The following is a 16066-nucleotide window of genomic DNA, read 5'->3' as shown; positions in this document are numbered from 1 at the left end:
CCATCACATATCCCCAGAAGGACAAGGCATGGCAACTCAATCCTCTCCTATCTGAAAGAAGAAAAATATCTTTCCCACCAAGAGCAGCAGTTTTATGGTCAGTTGCTGCTGCTCTTCAAACTCTCTTACCCCATTCCTCAAGATTCTTGCTTGTCTGGGAAGGGAAATCCTGCATAGGTGGCCTCTGAACAAAAATGAAGATTATCCCCTTTGTACTGCTGCACTGTACAAGCCTTCTGCCTGCAGGACTCTCTGCAGTTCAGTCACTCATACACCCACTCCCCTACAGAGTTTAAGGATCACCTTTTTCAAGGTTTTTCTTTTGTACATTTCTTTCCTTGAAGGCACAACTTCAAATGAAAAAAAAGTTCATCCAAGATCACCATCCACTAATTTGAGCAAGCAGGGAGGAACCCCAGTAAGCCTGTATTTCCTTGTCTTAGCATGTAGAGACTGCTAAAGGTGTTGGGACAGGCCTGCCATATAATCACTGTTCTGACCTTTCTTTTTACTTAAAAACCTTCCTTTTCTCTCTCTTCCTCCTTCTCCAAACTCTTGCTTTGGATTTTGTCCTAGGGAGCCAGACATCAGCGTGACAGTCCAGGCATAAAACTAATGCCTTTACTTGTCCTGTCTGCGTCACAAAGTAAACAGATGTTCTAGTTTTGGTAAACCTTCACAATTCTTCAGCAAACTTAATTGAGAAAAAAAATGTCTCTCTCTAAACTTACAAGATTTTGTTTTCTCTGCTCGTAGTTTTCAGAATGGTTGGGTGCAGCGCTGACAGGCAGGCTTGCCGACGCCGGCACTGCAGACTTGGTCAAGTAAGGTAAATGGTGCAGAGAAACAACCCTCCAGAAGGATAAGGAGCACTTAGCCAGTGCTGACTCATTTGCCCCTGGACACTGGCGCATCTGCTGACTCACGCTCCTTTTTGGGTTTGGTAGCCTTCCAGCTCTTCTCTCTAAAGGTAACATTGCTTAAATCAACATTACTTAAATAGCAGTTAAAATAATCGGATTTTATGCAGTACTGATATTATTCTTCAGTGTAGTAAAGCTATGTTTAAATGAAATAATGACGATATTCCATATATTTGTGATCAGTTTTATGCCTTTATTCTCCATTATAAATCTCATTCACTCTCATGGCATTTTACAGTTTTTATGAAGTCATTTCATTTGCAGCTTAATCTTGCACGATGGGTATCGAGTTAAAGAGTTCACACAGAAACATGACCAAAATCAGTTGTTACATTTAGCGTGGAGCACTGAGAAGTACTGAAAGAATAACTCTGAACTCTGTAGCCCATTAGCCATAATTAAAGACAATTTACAAGCCAGGCAAGTTCAACTCAAGGAATTTAAAGGTTGGCAAACAAAACACACCAGCAAACCCATAACTGAACACAGGGAAGACGCAGAATATACCAGAAACTTGAGATCAGATTATATAACGCTCGCATTTAAGGCCTGCTCCCTTTAATGGTTAATTTAAAATATTTGAACACTTCTGCATACAAACACTACCCCTAGCAGGGGGTAGTGGTTTTTCTTTTTAAGTAGGGAAAATTACAGTACAACAAGCCGCCTCCTGTTCTGCATCTCCACAGCGGCCGCCTCGCGGTGTGGGGAGCTGCAGGAACACAGACGGGCATGGGATATTGGCTTCCTACCTCCCCCCCTCACAAAACCGTGCTTTTGTAACACCTGGGGAAACAGACAAACCGCGCCTGAACGTTTATTCCCACACTGCGCGGTTTGCTGGCACCCTACGCACACAGAAACCCTTCGACGGCCTCTCTGAGGCCGAGGGGCCCGGAGCGGAGCCCGGCGGGAGGGGAAGGCCCCGGGACGGGCAGGCCCCGAGCCCCCAACGCCGCCTGCTCCGGCCCGGGTCCCTCAGGGCCCAGCCGGCGCCCCCCAGGCCCCGTTCCCTTGGCAACGGCGCAGGCCTGGCGACGGCGCCCCGCCGGAAGTGTCGCAGGACGCACGGGGCGGAAGCGGGGGCGTGAGACAGGCGCGGGGATTCCGAACGGCGGAGCGGAGGGTGAGCGGCGGGCGCCGCGCTTCCGGGTGCGTTGCCATGGCAACAGCGATGGGGCCGGGACCGGGGGCCGGGACCGGGGACCGGGAATGGGGGCTGGGAGCTGGGAGCTGGGAGCTGGGAGAGGGGGGTCCCGGGGCTGCTGGCTGCACCGGCCCGGCCCCGAGTGCCCGCGCTCCCCCAGGCCAGGCGGCGGCTGCTGGCGGCGGGACCGGGGCTCAGGGCCGGGCCCGAGGCGGTGCGCGGCCCGTCCGCGGGGCGAGTGACGAGGCTGCGCTCCGCTGCAGGCCCCCGTTCGGTGAGGATGCCCAGGATCACGCTGAACGGCGTCCCGGTGGATTTCCCCTTCCAGCCGTACAAGTGCCAGGAGGTGTACATGGCCAAGGTGCTCGAGTGCCTGCAGAAGGTGAGTTCTCCCCCCAGGAATCATAGGATCATAGAATATCCCGAGTTGGAAGGGACCCCCAAGGATCATCGAGCCCAGCTCCCGGCACCGCGCGGGTCAACCCAAAAATTCAGGCCATGTGACAAGCCTCGGTTCCTGCCCGTGTCGCAGGGCAGCTCCGTGGCACTTTGTTTCCTTCATGCACTTTGGTTCATCTGCTAAGAAACCATCGCTATTCAGGTTTCCTTTTTGTTGTCTGTATGCTGCCTTTTTAAAGCCTTCTCTGACTATTTTACTTCTACTGCATGCCACCTTTTAAAAATCTATTTTACTTCTACTTTTATTTTAGTATACAGTTATTAAATACTCAGAAATGTGCAAGTGATGGTCACTGTAATCGTAGCTAGGATATTTCTGCCTAACCTGGAACAGTAAAGGAATACTAAGTGAGTAGTATTGTAAACTGTAAGATTGCTTTGCGCTTTAAAATTGTAATGTTCAGTAAGATTAGGTGTTTAAAAGTGGACCTGCTTGCAAAATGTTCTGCCTAAGCTGTGACGTGAGGCGTAGTCTTCATTCTAAAGGAAATAAGCAGTCTGCAATCTGAGCCGTTTTGGGGTCTTGCAATAACATCTAATATCTTCATGTATTTTTAGCTCAAATAGAATTCATCCTAGTTGCTCTAGGAGTGGAGAGTTCCTCTGCTAAATAGAGGTTAATAGGTTGGGCTTTACTAAGTTGATTAGAGTGCCCTGCAGGTCGGGCATTTATAAAAGCTCTGTGTGAAGTACGTATTTTTCGTCTGTGTGGTATAGTTTACCAGATACTGGTTGCTCTTTTACTGAGGAAAATGTAGTCCAGCACAATGACCTGTTCTAGTTGAATCTCGTTGCTAGTTACTCTTTTTTTTTTATTTTTTTCCTTTTTTATTTTATTTCTCTTCAATAAAGAAGGTAAATGGCATTCTGGAGAGCCCTACAGGTACAGGAAAGACGCTCTGCCTGCTGTGTTCCACCCTGGCCTGGCGGGAGCACTTTAAAGATACTATCTCAGCCCGCAAAATTGCACAGCGTATGAATGGAGTCGAGCTCTTTCCTGACAGACCCATGTCATCCTGGGGTAATGCTGCCACGGATGCTGATGTCCCAGGTACGTACTTTGACTTTTATGCTCAGCGGGAATGATGCAGGAATGTTAGTGAACGCTTGCTTTTATCTATCACTCCTAGAAAGTATGGAATTATAAAAGCCATGGAGGCATTGTTTAGCAGCTGCCGCGCAGATTCACGCTGTTTTACAGATTTCAAAGGTGTTCTGTGTATTTTTAATTTTCTTAGAGCATTAGAAATCCATTTAGCTCATTTTGCATGTATGGATAGTTGTATGACAAAAGTTCTTGCTGTCTCTACAAGGCAAATTGTTACCGCAGCACCGGCTGGGAAAGGAGACTAACAGTATCTTGTGTTCTTCTTGGTGTGTTAATAATGATTTTCTGATTTGTTTTCCCTCTGTTTGGCAGCTTATTACACTGACATTCCTAAAATAATTTATGCATCCAGAACGCACTCACAACTTACACAGGTCATTAATGAATTGAAGAACACAGTCTACAGGTAAGTACAATTTAGGATAATGCTCCTTTTCAAAGAGAAGGTGGAGAAAATCCCTGTTTTAATTGTTGTCTGAATTTATGTACGTATAAATTTATGAATGTATAAAAATAGATGCACACTAAGAGGACTACATTTCAGTGAGTATGTGTACAACCTGAAGTTCTTTGATATGTTTTTTTTTTCTCATTCAATCCTAGAATTTCCTGAATTCAGTCTGGTTTCGTTTCTTCACATGTTTGCTTCTAATATTCCTTTTTTTCCCCCCTTTTAAGATAGTGGGAAGCTATTACAAAGTTGAACTCCTTAAGAATGAAGTAAATCCACAAAGAACTTTGTTTTGTTGTACCAACGTCTGTCACAGCATTCGGCTGTTGGCACGAATGACAGCATGCAACTGAGCCTTTTGGATCTGCAGAAATAATTCGTTTATATGCTTCTTGTGAAGATACAACCTTGTAATAAGGAGGGAAGAAAAAGTGTTATGAACGATTATAGAGCATTAATTCCTGCGATAATCTTTTCATAACAGTGACTGCTGCCTCTTGAATGGCTTGTAATAGGTGACAGCCCCAGCTTATTTGGCTGAACTGTCATAACAGAACCCAGATTCTACAGTGGTTGATGTAAGCTGCTACTCATTACCTCTCACTGTTACCAGGAGAAATATAGTACCATAAAGTCAAAAACATATATATAGCTGTTACAAACATGCTTTTATTGATTCTGGTTCTGACCCTTGTTTTATTGCTCATCTATTTCTCGTGAACTTTTCACATTTGAGATATTAAACCCAGCCTAGACAGGTACAACTGTGTTCTTCTTTCTTGCTTTATTTTTAACATCAATTTTGTGTATTCTGTTTGAACAGGCCAAAGATATGTGTTTTGGGTTCCAGAGAGCAGCTTTGCATCAATAGTGAAGTGAAACGACAAGAGAGCAACCACGTGCAGGTGAAAATAAGCATAATAAGAACATGCAAGATTTTTTCTTTTTTAATTTATTTATTTATTGACATAAAGTGTGTAATTCACAACTTTGACATTCTTTTATTACATTATTTTTATTATTAGGCTGTAGTGAAAGGTACTAGTTGTTCTTTATGCATTTGGAGGAACTTGCCATATCTATTTTAGTTAGTGCAAAATTTAAGTCTGCATTTTTGGTAGCATTTTCCATCCAGAGGAGGATGTGATTGTATAGAACATGAGAGATGATTAATAGTTTGCAATTTACTGTCTGGTTTACCACTTAAGTGTTTTTCAGTGGCAATAACAATTTCAAAATAATGCTTCAGTGATTGGTTTGCTTGTTATTTTTACAAGTAATATCAAAAACTACTCTTTTGAAAAATATTTGTGGCAAAATATAACCAAATTCCCTCCAAGCATGTGAGCATTCTGTGCCACATAAAAAAAGAGTGTACCTTTTAAGGGGAACAGAGGGATTCATGTTTTTAAAACTAAAGAATTGTGACTAGCATATATTTATTAGCTGGCATTACAGAAAACCAATAACTCTTCACCCCTTGACTTGCTTTCCAACACTTGGCAAGCTGTGCTACTGTTGTATAAAATATGCGATTTTTTGCAGATCTATATGTGCCGAATGAAAGTGATGACTCGTTCTTGTCATTTTTATAACAATGTAGAAGGTGAGTTTGGGTGTGGAAGTAAAGCGCTATTTTTTGGGAGGGAATTATTTGCTAGGCAGGTAGAGAAGTTTGAAAGAGCTGGCATAGTCTGCATTTGTGTGTGATATGCATGGGTGTGAGTTTTGCTCTGCGTTGATGTCTTTCAAGAACCAAATAGTAAGAAGTGGATGAGTGTGGTGACAGGTAACAACAAATATTTGTGTGATATTGTCATGTAAAGAAAAAGGTTCTTCACTGAGAGGGTGGTTGGGCACTGGAACAGGCTCCACAGGGAAGTGGTCATGGCAGCAAGACTGTTGGAGTTCAAGAAGTGTTTGGACACTCAGACATGATTATTTATTTATTTTATTTATTTATTTATTTATTTATTTATTGGGTGGGCCTGTGTGGATCCTTGTGGGTCCCTTCCAACTCAGGATATTCTATGATCTTTACTTAAGTTTGTGGTTGTAATGTTACAACTTTTCACAGAAAAGAGTACAGAGAAAGAACTGGTCAACTCGATCATGGATATTGAAGACTTGATTAAAAATGGAAACAAGCATAGGTAAATGTTCCCCTCTGATTTTCCTCCTCATTGGTGAAAACTATTCATCAGCTTAGTTTTATAAATACCTTGGTATGAATTGGACATACGCTAAAGTAGCAGAGCAACAGTAAGAGCAAAGTGAAGTGGATAAATACGTTGCACAGAGACAGCTTCCAACAAAATCCTATCTACATTAGAGCCCTTTTCACCACACAGCAGTTTATTTCTATTCTTACTTCTGTAAAGACTGAGTCAGATCAGCATCAGGCTCACCAGTATTTTAATTCTTGTTTGAGCAGAGGCTGCCAATATTATCTGATATGATGAATATTGCAATTGTCTTTCAAATTTAAGAGGATGAGGTGACTGACTTGTTGAGATAAAATAATCCAGCCCAGCATTTACTTTTAGCTTTAAGGGTTGAAAGGATAATGGAGTAATGAATGCCACTTTCTCCTTTAATTTCTTTTTATTCTCTTTCTTTTTCCGAGTTTGTAGTTCTGTATGCACAACTAGGCATTATTTTCTATGCTTCTTTTTACTTATGTTGTATGAGTAGAGCTAATCATTTGCCCTAAAATCAAACATGCCAGTTTCAGTTCCTTTAGAAGCTGATTAGAAATCACTGAGAGCATGAAACATAGTACAGGAATGTTGGATGCACTCTAATATTTCTGGAAGTATTACCTAGTAACTTGTGCTACTTTTTTTTCTTTTTTTTTTAAACAGAGCTTGTCCTTATTATCTCTCTCGAAGCCTGAAGCAGCAGGCGGATATTATTTTTATGCCTTACAACTATTTACTAGACTCAAAGGTAACATATATCTTTGTATTAAAATGTGATTTTTTTCATATATTTATTTCACATTGGCTTTTAGTGGATAAGCTGTGAAGAATGGATGCATAGCAAGCAAGTGTATTGCACAAATGTTTTCTTCTTTATTACAATTTCAGTTTTAACCTCTATGAACTTTTATGTGATGCATTTTATCACCTTCATTTCTGGATTAAGTGGTTCTGTGGTTTATATATTAGGTAGCCACAGCAATTATTTGCTGTTTTCTCAAACAAAACAAAACAAAAAACAAATCTATGCCTTGAGCTATTTTGTTAGTTAATCAAATCTGTATTTCTCTGTGGCCTTTATTTCCATTCTTTCATTCTCTTTCTTATCTTCAGAGCCGAAGAGCGCACAACTTAGACCTGAAGGGGACCGTGGTAATACTTGATGAAGCTCACAATGTGGTAAGTTGTTTCTGCTCTGTTACCATTTTTCAAGCTTCATCCAAAAAAGAAAAAAAGACCACTGCTGTATTACAAATAGTCTGTAAAATCTGTACCCAGCTATTTCTGTCGTTAATGTCAATTATCTTGAATATTTCTTGTTTCCATTACAGTTACAGCTTTGTAGTTTAATTAACAGTCCTTCAACACTACTGTGTTTTTTCTACAAGGTGGTAGTTTTTTCCTGAAGGGTAGATCTCCAAATTTATACGGGTGCTCATTTTCTTGTTTAAAGAGTTCTTGACGGTGTAGGAAAACATGGAAGCTCGTTCTTAAAGCTCAACCACATCAGTTGTCCAAGTGCAGTAGATGACAAACATGACTCTTGTCATATTGCCAAATCTTCACTCCTGGAGACAAAAAAAAAGAAGTGCTGCCTTATGAGACCTTCCTCTATGTTGGCTCAAAACTTGACATTAAAGGATGTCAAGAAAAATCTATAAGCAGCAACATTAAGGACACAAAGGATGTGATGCCTATTAAAACCAAAAGTGATTTTGATGGCGCTGATTTGCTGTTAGATGGAAGATGTCCAACTACCAGTAATGCCGAAAAGGGAAAAGTGTTTGGCAAAAAGGATGCCTAGTAGTAATCAAAGTCTTCAGGTTTTTGAAAATGTCCTCTGGCCTGAGCTGGAGATCAGAAAGGAAGTCAAGTCTGGTCATCTATGATCTATTTATCTTTGAAATTGCCTGAGCAAATAGCACATTGTGCAGTCCAAATAATGCTTCCATTCCTTGATATTTTAGGAGAAGTTGTGTGAAGAGTCATCTTCTTTTGACTTGACAGCCTACGATTTAGCTTCAGCAATTGATACTTTAAATATACTACTGGAAGAACAAGCCAAAGCAGTTCAGCAGAAAGAAGTAAATGCTGAGTTCAGCATGGAGGTGGACAATTCAGGTGTGTTGACAACCACAAAACACTGTTTCACTGGGAAGTAGAACTAGAAAATAACTAGAAGTTTCTGGAAACTGACTCTCAGTAGTAGATAAATTATTGTTCATTACTAATGTCAGACAAACATGTAAAGCTTTGGCTAAACCAATGTGATGTAAGGGGTCTTTCATGAGAAAGAGAGCAGTGAGTGGAATACAGGAGATGTCTTTCTGTATGCACAGACCTAGACTTCATATCCATCATTTTTGAAAAGGCTAAAAGAAACTAGGAATGAAACAGGCATGAAACATCCTTTTTGAAATCTTTCATTTCTTCACCAGGGCTGAACATGGAACTTGAAGATCTAGCAAAGATAAAAAGTAAGTTTCCTTTTTGTGTGTGTGTTGTTAAAAATTGTTGAAACAATTTCAAAAGGCAATTTGGCCAACAACTATAAATCAGGTTCATGTAGCATTTCTGTTGACATCTGCACATAACTGAGAAATTCATGTAAGTTTTAAGTTGTCTCTTTTTTTCTGAGCATTTTGTGGAATGTTTAGTTGCAGTTACTTCCCCTGAAGGTGAGAGCATTGCCAGATGAAGGCATCACTCCATTCTTTGCCAGAAGTTCCCTTATTGTCTAATCTTGTCAATGTGCTGGCAATATATTAGTCGCATTCTTCTGCTGTAAGAATGTGATGCTACGTAGCAATCATAGTGAGGGCTTGAGATGTCTAATGTTTGCAAAGCATTTCCACAAATAACTTTCCCCATCTATGGAGAAGAATTTAAAATGTAGCTTACAACTGTATCTTATGAGTATCACAGGCAATCCAAGAGTTGAGGTCATAGGAACTTGTTAAAGTTTTATTAAATATTTAGACCTGATATCTAGGAAATTGTTCTTAATCATCTTGATTTGTTTACAGGATCAAGAAAACAGCTAGGTTGCTGTCTTTAAGGCAGTTCTCACTTGTTTCGGTAGAGGGAGCCACTAACTTTTTTAATAAAGTCTGATTGAAAAAGGGGTTCAGATGAGTCCCCAAAGTGAGTTTATGAACCCTAAATTTTTTCTCTTTTGGTTCCTTCAAAGAAATTCTTCTTCAGCTGGAAAGTGCAATTGATGAAGTGGAGTTGCCACCAAATAAAAATGGAGTCACCAAAGATGGAAGGTAATTTCATCTCAGTAATATGTTTGCATGTTAAAAGAAAAATAAATTCTAAACACAGATGAAACTTGAGTCTAGTGTGAGCTTCTAGCATACAAAATCAGTTCTTTGTATTTACATGGCAAACCTGCAATGGGACAAACAGTGAGTGAGTATGTGAATAGTCTATCAGCAGGTGTTAGGATTGGTAGTAATATTCTAGTTTCTGGGAATAATGTTTATTTAAGGGTCTGGGTTTTCTTAAATCATCTTTCTGCAGCAATTGTTTGTGATGGAACTCCCTTCTCCAAGAGAGGAAAATTCTATGCTGAGTGTGCCTCTAGGTATTCTGAACTGGAAGAAGCTCCTCACTGTTTCTTTCAAATTTGACATTATAATTTAAGCTGAGGTACTAATGCTGCAGTCGTTTGATTTGAGGTATCCCAGAGCTCTGTAAGTCCGCTTCTAAACTAATGCATGTTGTACACTGTAAAGAAACCGTAGAGATTGCATGTAAAACTTTTTCTAATTTAATGTACTGTAGTTAATTAATTAGATAATTAATACGCGTGTTGTAAATAAATCATGAAAAATGTAAAGGATGTGGTCAGTATGCCTTCTGTCACGTTCCTGTTATCTGCTATCTTTATGACCAAATACTTATTTACATTCCCATATATTTTTCATTTTTACAGAGAGACAAGAACATGTTTTGCTACTAGATGGTGAAATTGTTCTTGCTGTAAAAGAATAGTAATTGTGTCCGTGTGATTATTTACGATGTTTACTGATTTGAGCTTTTTTTCTTTCTAAATTGCAGCTACATCTTTGATCTGTTTGCGAAGGCCCAAATAACATTCCAGACCAAATCCTTACTCCTGGAGTCACTAGAGCAGATTTTACAGTTTCTTTCAAGCCGTAAGTGTGAATTTGTTAGTCATTTCACTTGGACTTTTCTCTCTAATTTAAGTAATTGGAAGCTTGTATTGTTTGGGGGGAAGAGGATAAAGTCATCATTGTATTTAAATTATAAAACTCGTAAAAACTAAAATCTGACCCTGAGGACCTCTGTCATTTTATTAAGTTTGGCTGCTAAGTCCTTTTTTTTTTTGGGAAATTTAAGTCCGTTCACTCAACAGAATTTTAAGAAACTGAGTTTAGCTTCCTAATGTGGAAGAAACATGAAACTTACTTTGGAATGCCAGTTTCATGTTTCTTCTTGCATCTGGAATAATGATGAAAAACTTGAAATAATTTATTTGCTTCAGATAGTACTTTCAAGTTGTGTTCACAGGGTGCTGTGCTGTTTAGATACATGCATTTGTATATATCCGTACCGTATATTTGTGTTTTAAAAGTGATCATGGTGTTCTTCTCTGTAGGTACTGGGGTATTTGTCAATACATCTGGACTGCATAAGCTTTCAGATATTATCCAGGTAAATAACTAACGTTGCAGCTATATAAGCCTGAAAGATGGAAGAGTTGGTTTAAAAAATGTGTGATACCATTAAAGGGATCAATCTTATTCTTGATTATACGTATACTTGAGCATTGATGGAAATGTACAGGTTTGTAGTTGCTGCCTAATGAGATGATCTACTTTGATTTTTACCCAGGTGGTTCTTTTTGTAGTTTTGAGGTCCCTTTTTGGAGTTGGTAAATTTATCTGGTTTTAGCCACCACCAGGTGGAGCTGTATTATTGAGCAGTGCACACTTCAGCAGCAGCGTTTGGGAATGTGAGATCTTGTAAAGGATCAAGACAGGCTAAAGTAAAAAAGCAAACAAAAGTTGTTTTTTTTCTCCCACTTAATTATTAAATTAAAGGATCAGTAAAATAAAACTCCTTTCAGTGCCACAGGAACTGAATGTTCGAAGCGTGTGGGTACACGTCTGGTGCTGTCAATACTCTCACTATTGTGCAGTTACAAAATATCAATTGTGGGCCCAGTTTTTCACATAAAATGGGAAGGTGCAATGGACCAGTGGCCTGACGTTCAATTTCCAGTTTTTCTTTGAAGTTGATCAAAGCTCTGATGTTTTTGAGTCATTCTTGAGTAATAAAGTTTTGAGAACTTAATGTTCAAATAGCATTTTAGCTGTACCGTTACGTATTAGAAAATCTGCTGACATTTGGGATACAGTTCACTGTATTCCTGCAATTCGGTAATTCTAGAGCCTGAAATCTGTCTCTGCCTGAGTCACTGGAGGTCTTAGGTTGAATTAGACGTTTCCTAATAAGTGAAACCTTTTCTTCCCAAATACTTGTGTTTTGTTTGGATCAAAAAGGTCTTTCTTCCCTTAACTTTAACAGGTAGGTGACAAAAATAATAATGACGTTTTAATGTGTTGCTTGTTGCTTTTCTGTCTTGGTTTTATGTGCTTTTTTTCCTGTTTGGTTCAGTTTTCTTTATTAAAAATTATAATAGGTACAAGAAATCCCAGTCTTCAGAGACTGTTGTGGCTGTCAATATTCAGTCTCTTTTTTTGTGGTTCTCTGGTTTTGTTCTGTTCATTGGTAGCCTGCCTAATAGGTTAGCTGACAGACTTTCAGAAATACCTCGTCTTGTAGATCTTTCTGCTGGAAAATATGCTGCTTAGAAGTGTGATGTGTTTCCTGTAAACACAGAAGTGACAAAAATGGTGATAAAATAATTTAAATGCAGGCAAAAGAAGAGTGAAATCTATATGACAGCAAAATGAGGAAAACCACAGCAATTTACTAAATCTGAAAAACGAATTACTTCTGTGTCGAGCGTTGCATTCAGCAGCAGCAAATGAGCTCTTGCTTAATATCCTTACTTATTTTCAGAACACCTGCTAAAAAACTTGCCATGTAATTGTTTTCTCTGTCGGTGCTGTACCAACTATGTACTTCAATTTTCCTTTTTTTGCTGAAGGATTTATAACATTCCCACATATATTTCCCTTTATACTTTCAGATTTGAATTTAGCCACATTCTCTAGAAGTTCTAGCACAATATTGGATTTGTATTTATTTATTTTGAATGACACAGCGCAGGTTTGTCATATGTGTCAAAATGTACTGATAGCATTCATGTTGTCTTCCTGGTGGTTGCTAGAAAATCTTAAAAAGAGTGTGAGTTACACAGTATTTAATTTGTGGCTTTTCACTTAAGATTTTACTTGCTTGCTTAGCTTAAATGTGAATCCTTGTCTTCAAGAATTGAAGTTTAGTGGAAAAGAATAATCTTTAACCTTTAAAATTTTTCTAAAAGACAGTATTAGATACTTGCAGGAGAACAGTCAGACAGTGAGCTTGTTAGCAAAGTAAATCCAATAGATGATTCGCTTTTCTTACTTAATAAGACTTACTGTGCTCCCTTTCTCTCCTGGTAGTATATGGAGTCGTGCTCCAGCCAGCTGTGCAGGTGGAGAGAACACTTGTCCAAAAGGAACTGCCTTTTACAGGATTCCAAAAAGGAATCCGCAGAATTACATCCATGAAAAACTACGATTGAAGAAGTGCATTCAAACTTTGCTGCTTTCTGAAACCATCACTATCAAAGCAATCCCTGCTAGCTTCATCTGTGTGGGTGGCAAATGCCTTGTTTTCCTGGCTTTCCTCAAGTCACTTGGTGGTGTGGGTCTCAGAATTCTCCTCCTGATCTGTGAGCAACACGTGTATGTGGTCTGCCCTGTCAAGTTCAGTGCTACTACAGGCTGTGCGTTTTTTAGCTTCAGTGCCATAGGAATGGGTCTTCTCCTAAGGAATTTTGGAATGTTCTCTCAAAAAATTCAAGTCAGAAGAGGTTGTAGAAGAGAAATTGCAGTTGCATTTTTTTGTTCTTTTTTTACCACAATCCTTGTGTTGTGGGTTGATCAGATTCGTTACACTGTCACCTGAAATGTCTCTTGGAATTTCTTGGCGCTGTTCTTTATCATATTCTAGAAGCTAATAAGAGTTGCTTCTGCTTTTGTATGTATTCTGCTGCTCCAGATATGTTTGTTTCCGTGGTTATCTCTGGATTTTGTTCACCCAAACTTCTCACGTTTTAGAACTTGACACTCTGAAATCAGTGAATCAGAAAACGTTTGGTTCTTTCATGGGGAACGTGAGGTACCCTTAAATTTAAATTAGTTTTTTGGTGTTTCAAAGCTGCAAGGTGATGAAACTCAGCAGTAGAAGCCAGACGCTAGTGGCTGGAGCCTACAGATTACAGGGTGCTACGGGGCCAAAGGTAACTGTGTGCGCTCTTCTAGCTTGTGATAGGTGGAAGATTATTTGAATTGGATGGTACATCTTTCAATGAAAGCTAAGATCTCTTTTCATCTACTGCTGAGAACGTGCACATGGACAGTTACTGCAAATCATCTGCCACATAAAAATATCTCAGGATAACAAATTACCACATATGACTAGGTTACAGTCAATGTCTTGCTTGGTAAAACAGCACTTTCTTCTTACAGATCTCTGACTTCAACAGTTAACTTAGTACCAGCTTTTTTAAAAATTATTTTTCTTTTTGAAGAATACTTACTAAAATTTTTATTGTAAATACTGTCTTTGGCTATATTTTAGAAGTTTATTTTTCCACGAATTCTGTTTTTTTTTTTTTTTTTTCTTTTTCTGACTAGTGGAGAACATCATTCTTATTGTAACTAGCTAATATTTTTGTGAGCTTGGATAATTCCTTTTAGATGTCTGAAGAAATTTTGTTTAGAAAAATTAACAGAAGTTATAAATATTTGAGAAACACAGCTGTTTTCATGAAATGCCATATGTTTGAAAGATCATCATCCTTAGTCATAAGACATCATGTACAGGAAAAGATAACAAGCATAATTCTGTTCTGTTAGACTTTTTTTCATTTAAAATATGGACAAATAAATATGCTTACAACTTGATTTTTCTCTAGGCAGAATATTATTAACGTAGGGTATCATGACTGCAATTTTCAACCGAGGGGATTCTAAAAGTTCTTTTACACATGGTTGTGACTCTCTGTGATCTTGAGCATGCAGTGTGGTTATGTTCATCAACAGCCAGAAGTCAAGTACAGTGTGAATAAGAATACTGTCATTTGTATGGTTTGAATATATTTAGATACTGGCTTGTATTGTTTGTTGTAATGAGAAAGTTAAGTGGTTAGCAGAAATTGCCTGTAAAAATGTGTTCAACATTTTCCCCTTTTATTAAGTAACAGAAGCAAGGAGATATAGTTACAGATATCCCTACAGTGATTTCTCGGTACTTCTGGGTACAAAAATATGTTAGGGATTTTGTTGGCAACCGTTGTTAAAACTTCTGTTTCTTTATGTCCATTTTCCAGACAGTATTCAACATCAATCCTCCAGAAGGCACAACAAGTTTTGTGCCACCTCAGTCGATATCCAAATACTATAAGGTATGGAAAGCTTTGTGAGTCCTGCATTTTTCTGTAGTGGCATTTCATGCTTGTGCTTAGTGTATTCAAGACTGAGAAGGATGCGGATAGTATTGCAATTTATGGTGTTGGCTATAAGGGGGTATGTAAGTTCTTCCAGAAAAAAAAACAAAGGAAATGTGGTTAGTTTAGGTCCTATGGAAAAAGGAGATCTACACAGCAATTTTTAAATAAACTTTTTTGTTTTATCTAAAATGAAATAAGAAAAGTGCAGAAAATGTGAATTATTAAAATGTTGGTACTGCATATTATGCAAGAATTAGTGTATTCTGCCAGCAAGCTGATCTCTTGGCTGACTCATATTTTGCAGTACCATTTGTGAAGGAGTTCTTCATAAGGCTTGAGTGAAATTTCCTCCTCTTCTCTCAATAAAAATAATCAGAGTTTGAAAAGTTATTTTACTTTAACCTAATACCAACCAAGTACAGTACAGCCATTCAGAAAAACCAAACCCAAAGTCCTTATTTAGATACAGTTTGGGACTCATCAACTGTGGTGCTATAATGAGATTTAGGAACAGATCTTGTTTTAGGTCAAAAGTAAATTTCATATTAAGTTGAAGACTTGAGGCTGTCTTTGTTGTCAGATAAAGGAAGTCTTTCTAGTGCAATAATACTTTTTCTAGCTTACAAGTTACAATCTGGTAGACAGTACCCAAGGAATTGTGGTGTTTGTTTTTGTTCAGGGCAGCCCATGACATACTGCTTCCATAAACTAACTGAAAATGGCTGTTTAAATGGTGATAGGCTTCTTTGCTCCTTGTCAGGTGCATTATGACAGACTAGAAACAAAACGTGAAAGACGGATAGGAAGTTATATAACCTTATTATTAGTGTAAAATGACATTAATTACATTAACTAACCTTAACTTAACCTTACCTTAACGTAACGTAGTTTTTTCGAGGGATGAAGTGCAAGTTCGTTTTTGCAGCAGTCTCTAGGAGCGTCACTGTTATTTTCCTTCAGGTACACATTCATCTGGATAACGGTAATCAGAAGAAGCAGAAGACAAATGTATGGGATTCATCAGCTGCAAAAAAACAAGGTATAGGACTCGTACTCTGGCAGGCTTACACAAAAGCTGCGTTGAATTCTACTCAGCTACTCCTTTTGATTCAAATAAG

At 38.7% G+C, this 16066-nt stretch overlaps 1 protein-coding gene across 7 annotated transcripts in view; it reads left to right on the top strand.

The window, feature by feature from the left end:
* The first annotated feature begins 1111 nt into the window (after positions 1–1111).
* RTEL1 (regulator of telomere elongation helicase 1) overlaps positions 1112–16066 on the top strand; it is a 47486-nt gene continuing 32531 nt past the window's right edge. For 4 of the 7 annotated variants that reach the window (XM_040575379.1, XM_040575378.1, XM_040575384.1 and 1 more), the window contains exons 1-16: positions 1112–2049; positions 2334–2452; positions 3382–3580; positions 3950–4043; positions 4912–4993; positions 5634–5694; positions 6166–6241; positions 6953–7037; positions 7403–7468; positions 8257–8410; positions 8728–8766; positions 9480–9558; positions 10355–10452; positions 10917–10972; positions 14829–14903; positions 15909–15987. In XM_040575379.1, the coding sequence (XP_040431313.1) occupies positions 2351–2452; positions 3382–3580; positions 3950–4043; positions 4912–4993; positions 5634–5694; positions 6166–6241; positions 6953–7037; positions 7403–7468; positions 8257–8410; positions 8728–8766; positions 9480–9558; positions 10355–10452; positions 10917–10972; positions 14829–14903; positions 15909–15987 (1345 nt within the window). In that variant the 5' untranslated portion in view covers positions 1112–2049; positions 2334–2350. Of the gene's footprint in view, positions 2050–2333; positions 2453–2780; positions 2878–3381; positions 3581–3949; positions 4044–4911; positions 4994–5633; positions 5695–6165; positions 6242–6952; positions 7038–7402; positions 7469–8256; positions 8411–8727; positions 8767–9479; positions 9559–10354; positions 10453–10916; positions 10973–14828; positions 14904–15908; positions 15988–16066 lie in introns of those variants that run through there. The other 3 variants (XM_040575382.1, XM_040575381.1, XM_040575383.1) reach the window with 2 other exon arrangements.

This window comes from Cygnus olor, chromosome 16, assembly GCF_009769625.2.
Source record: "Cygnus olor isolate bCygOlo1 chromosome 16, bCygOlo1.pri.v2, whole genome shotgun sequence".
In the NCBI taxonomy this organism is placed as follows: Eukaryota; Metazoa; Chordata; class Aves; order Anseriformes; family Anatidae; genus Cygnus; species Cygnus olor.
The sequence above is the reverse complement of the archived record's forward strand: the minus strand, read 5'-3'. Positions and strand labels throughout refer to the sequence as shown.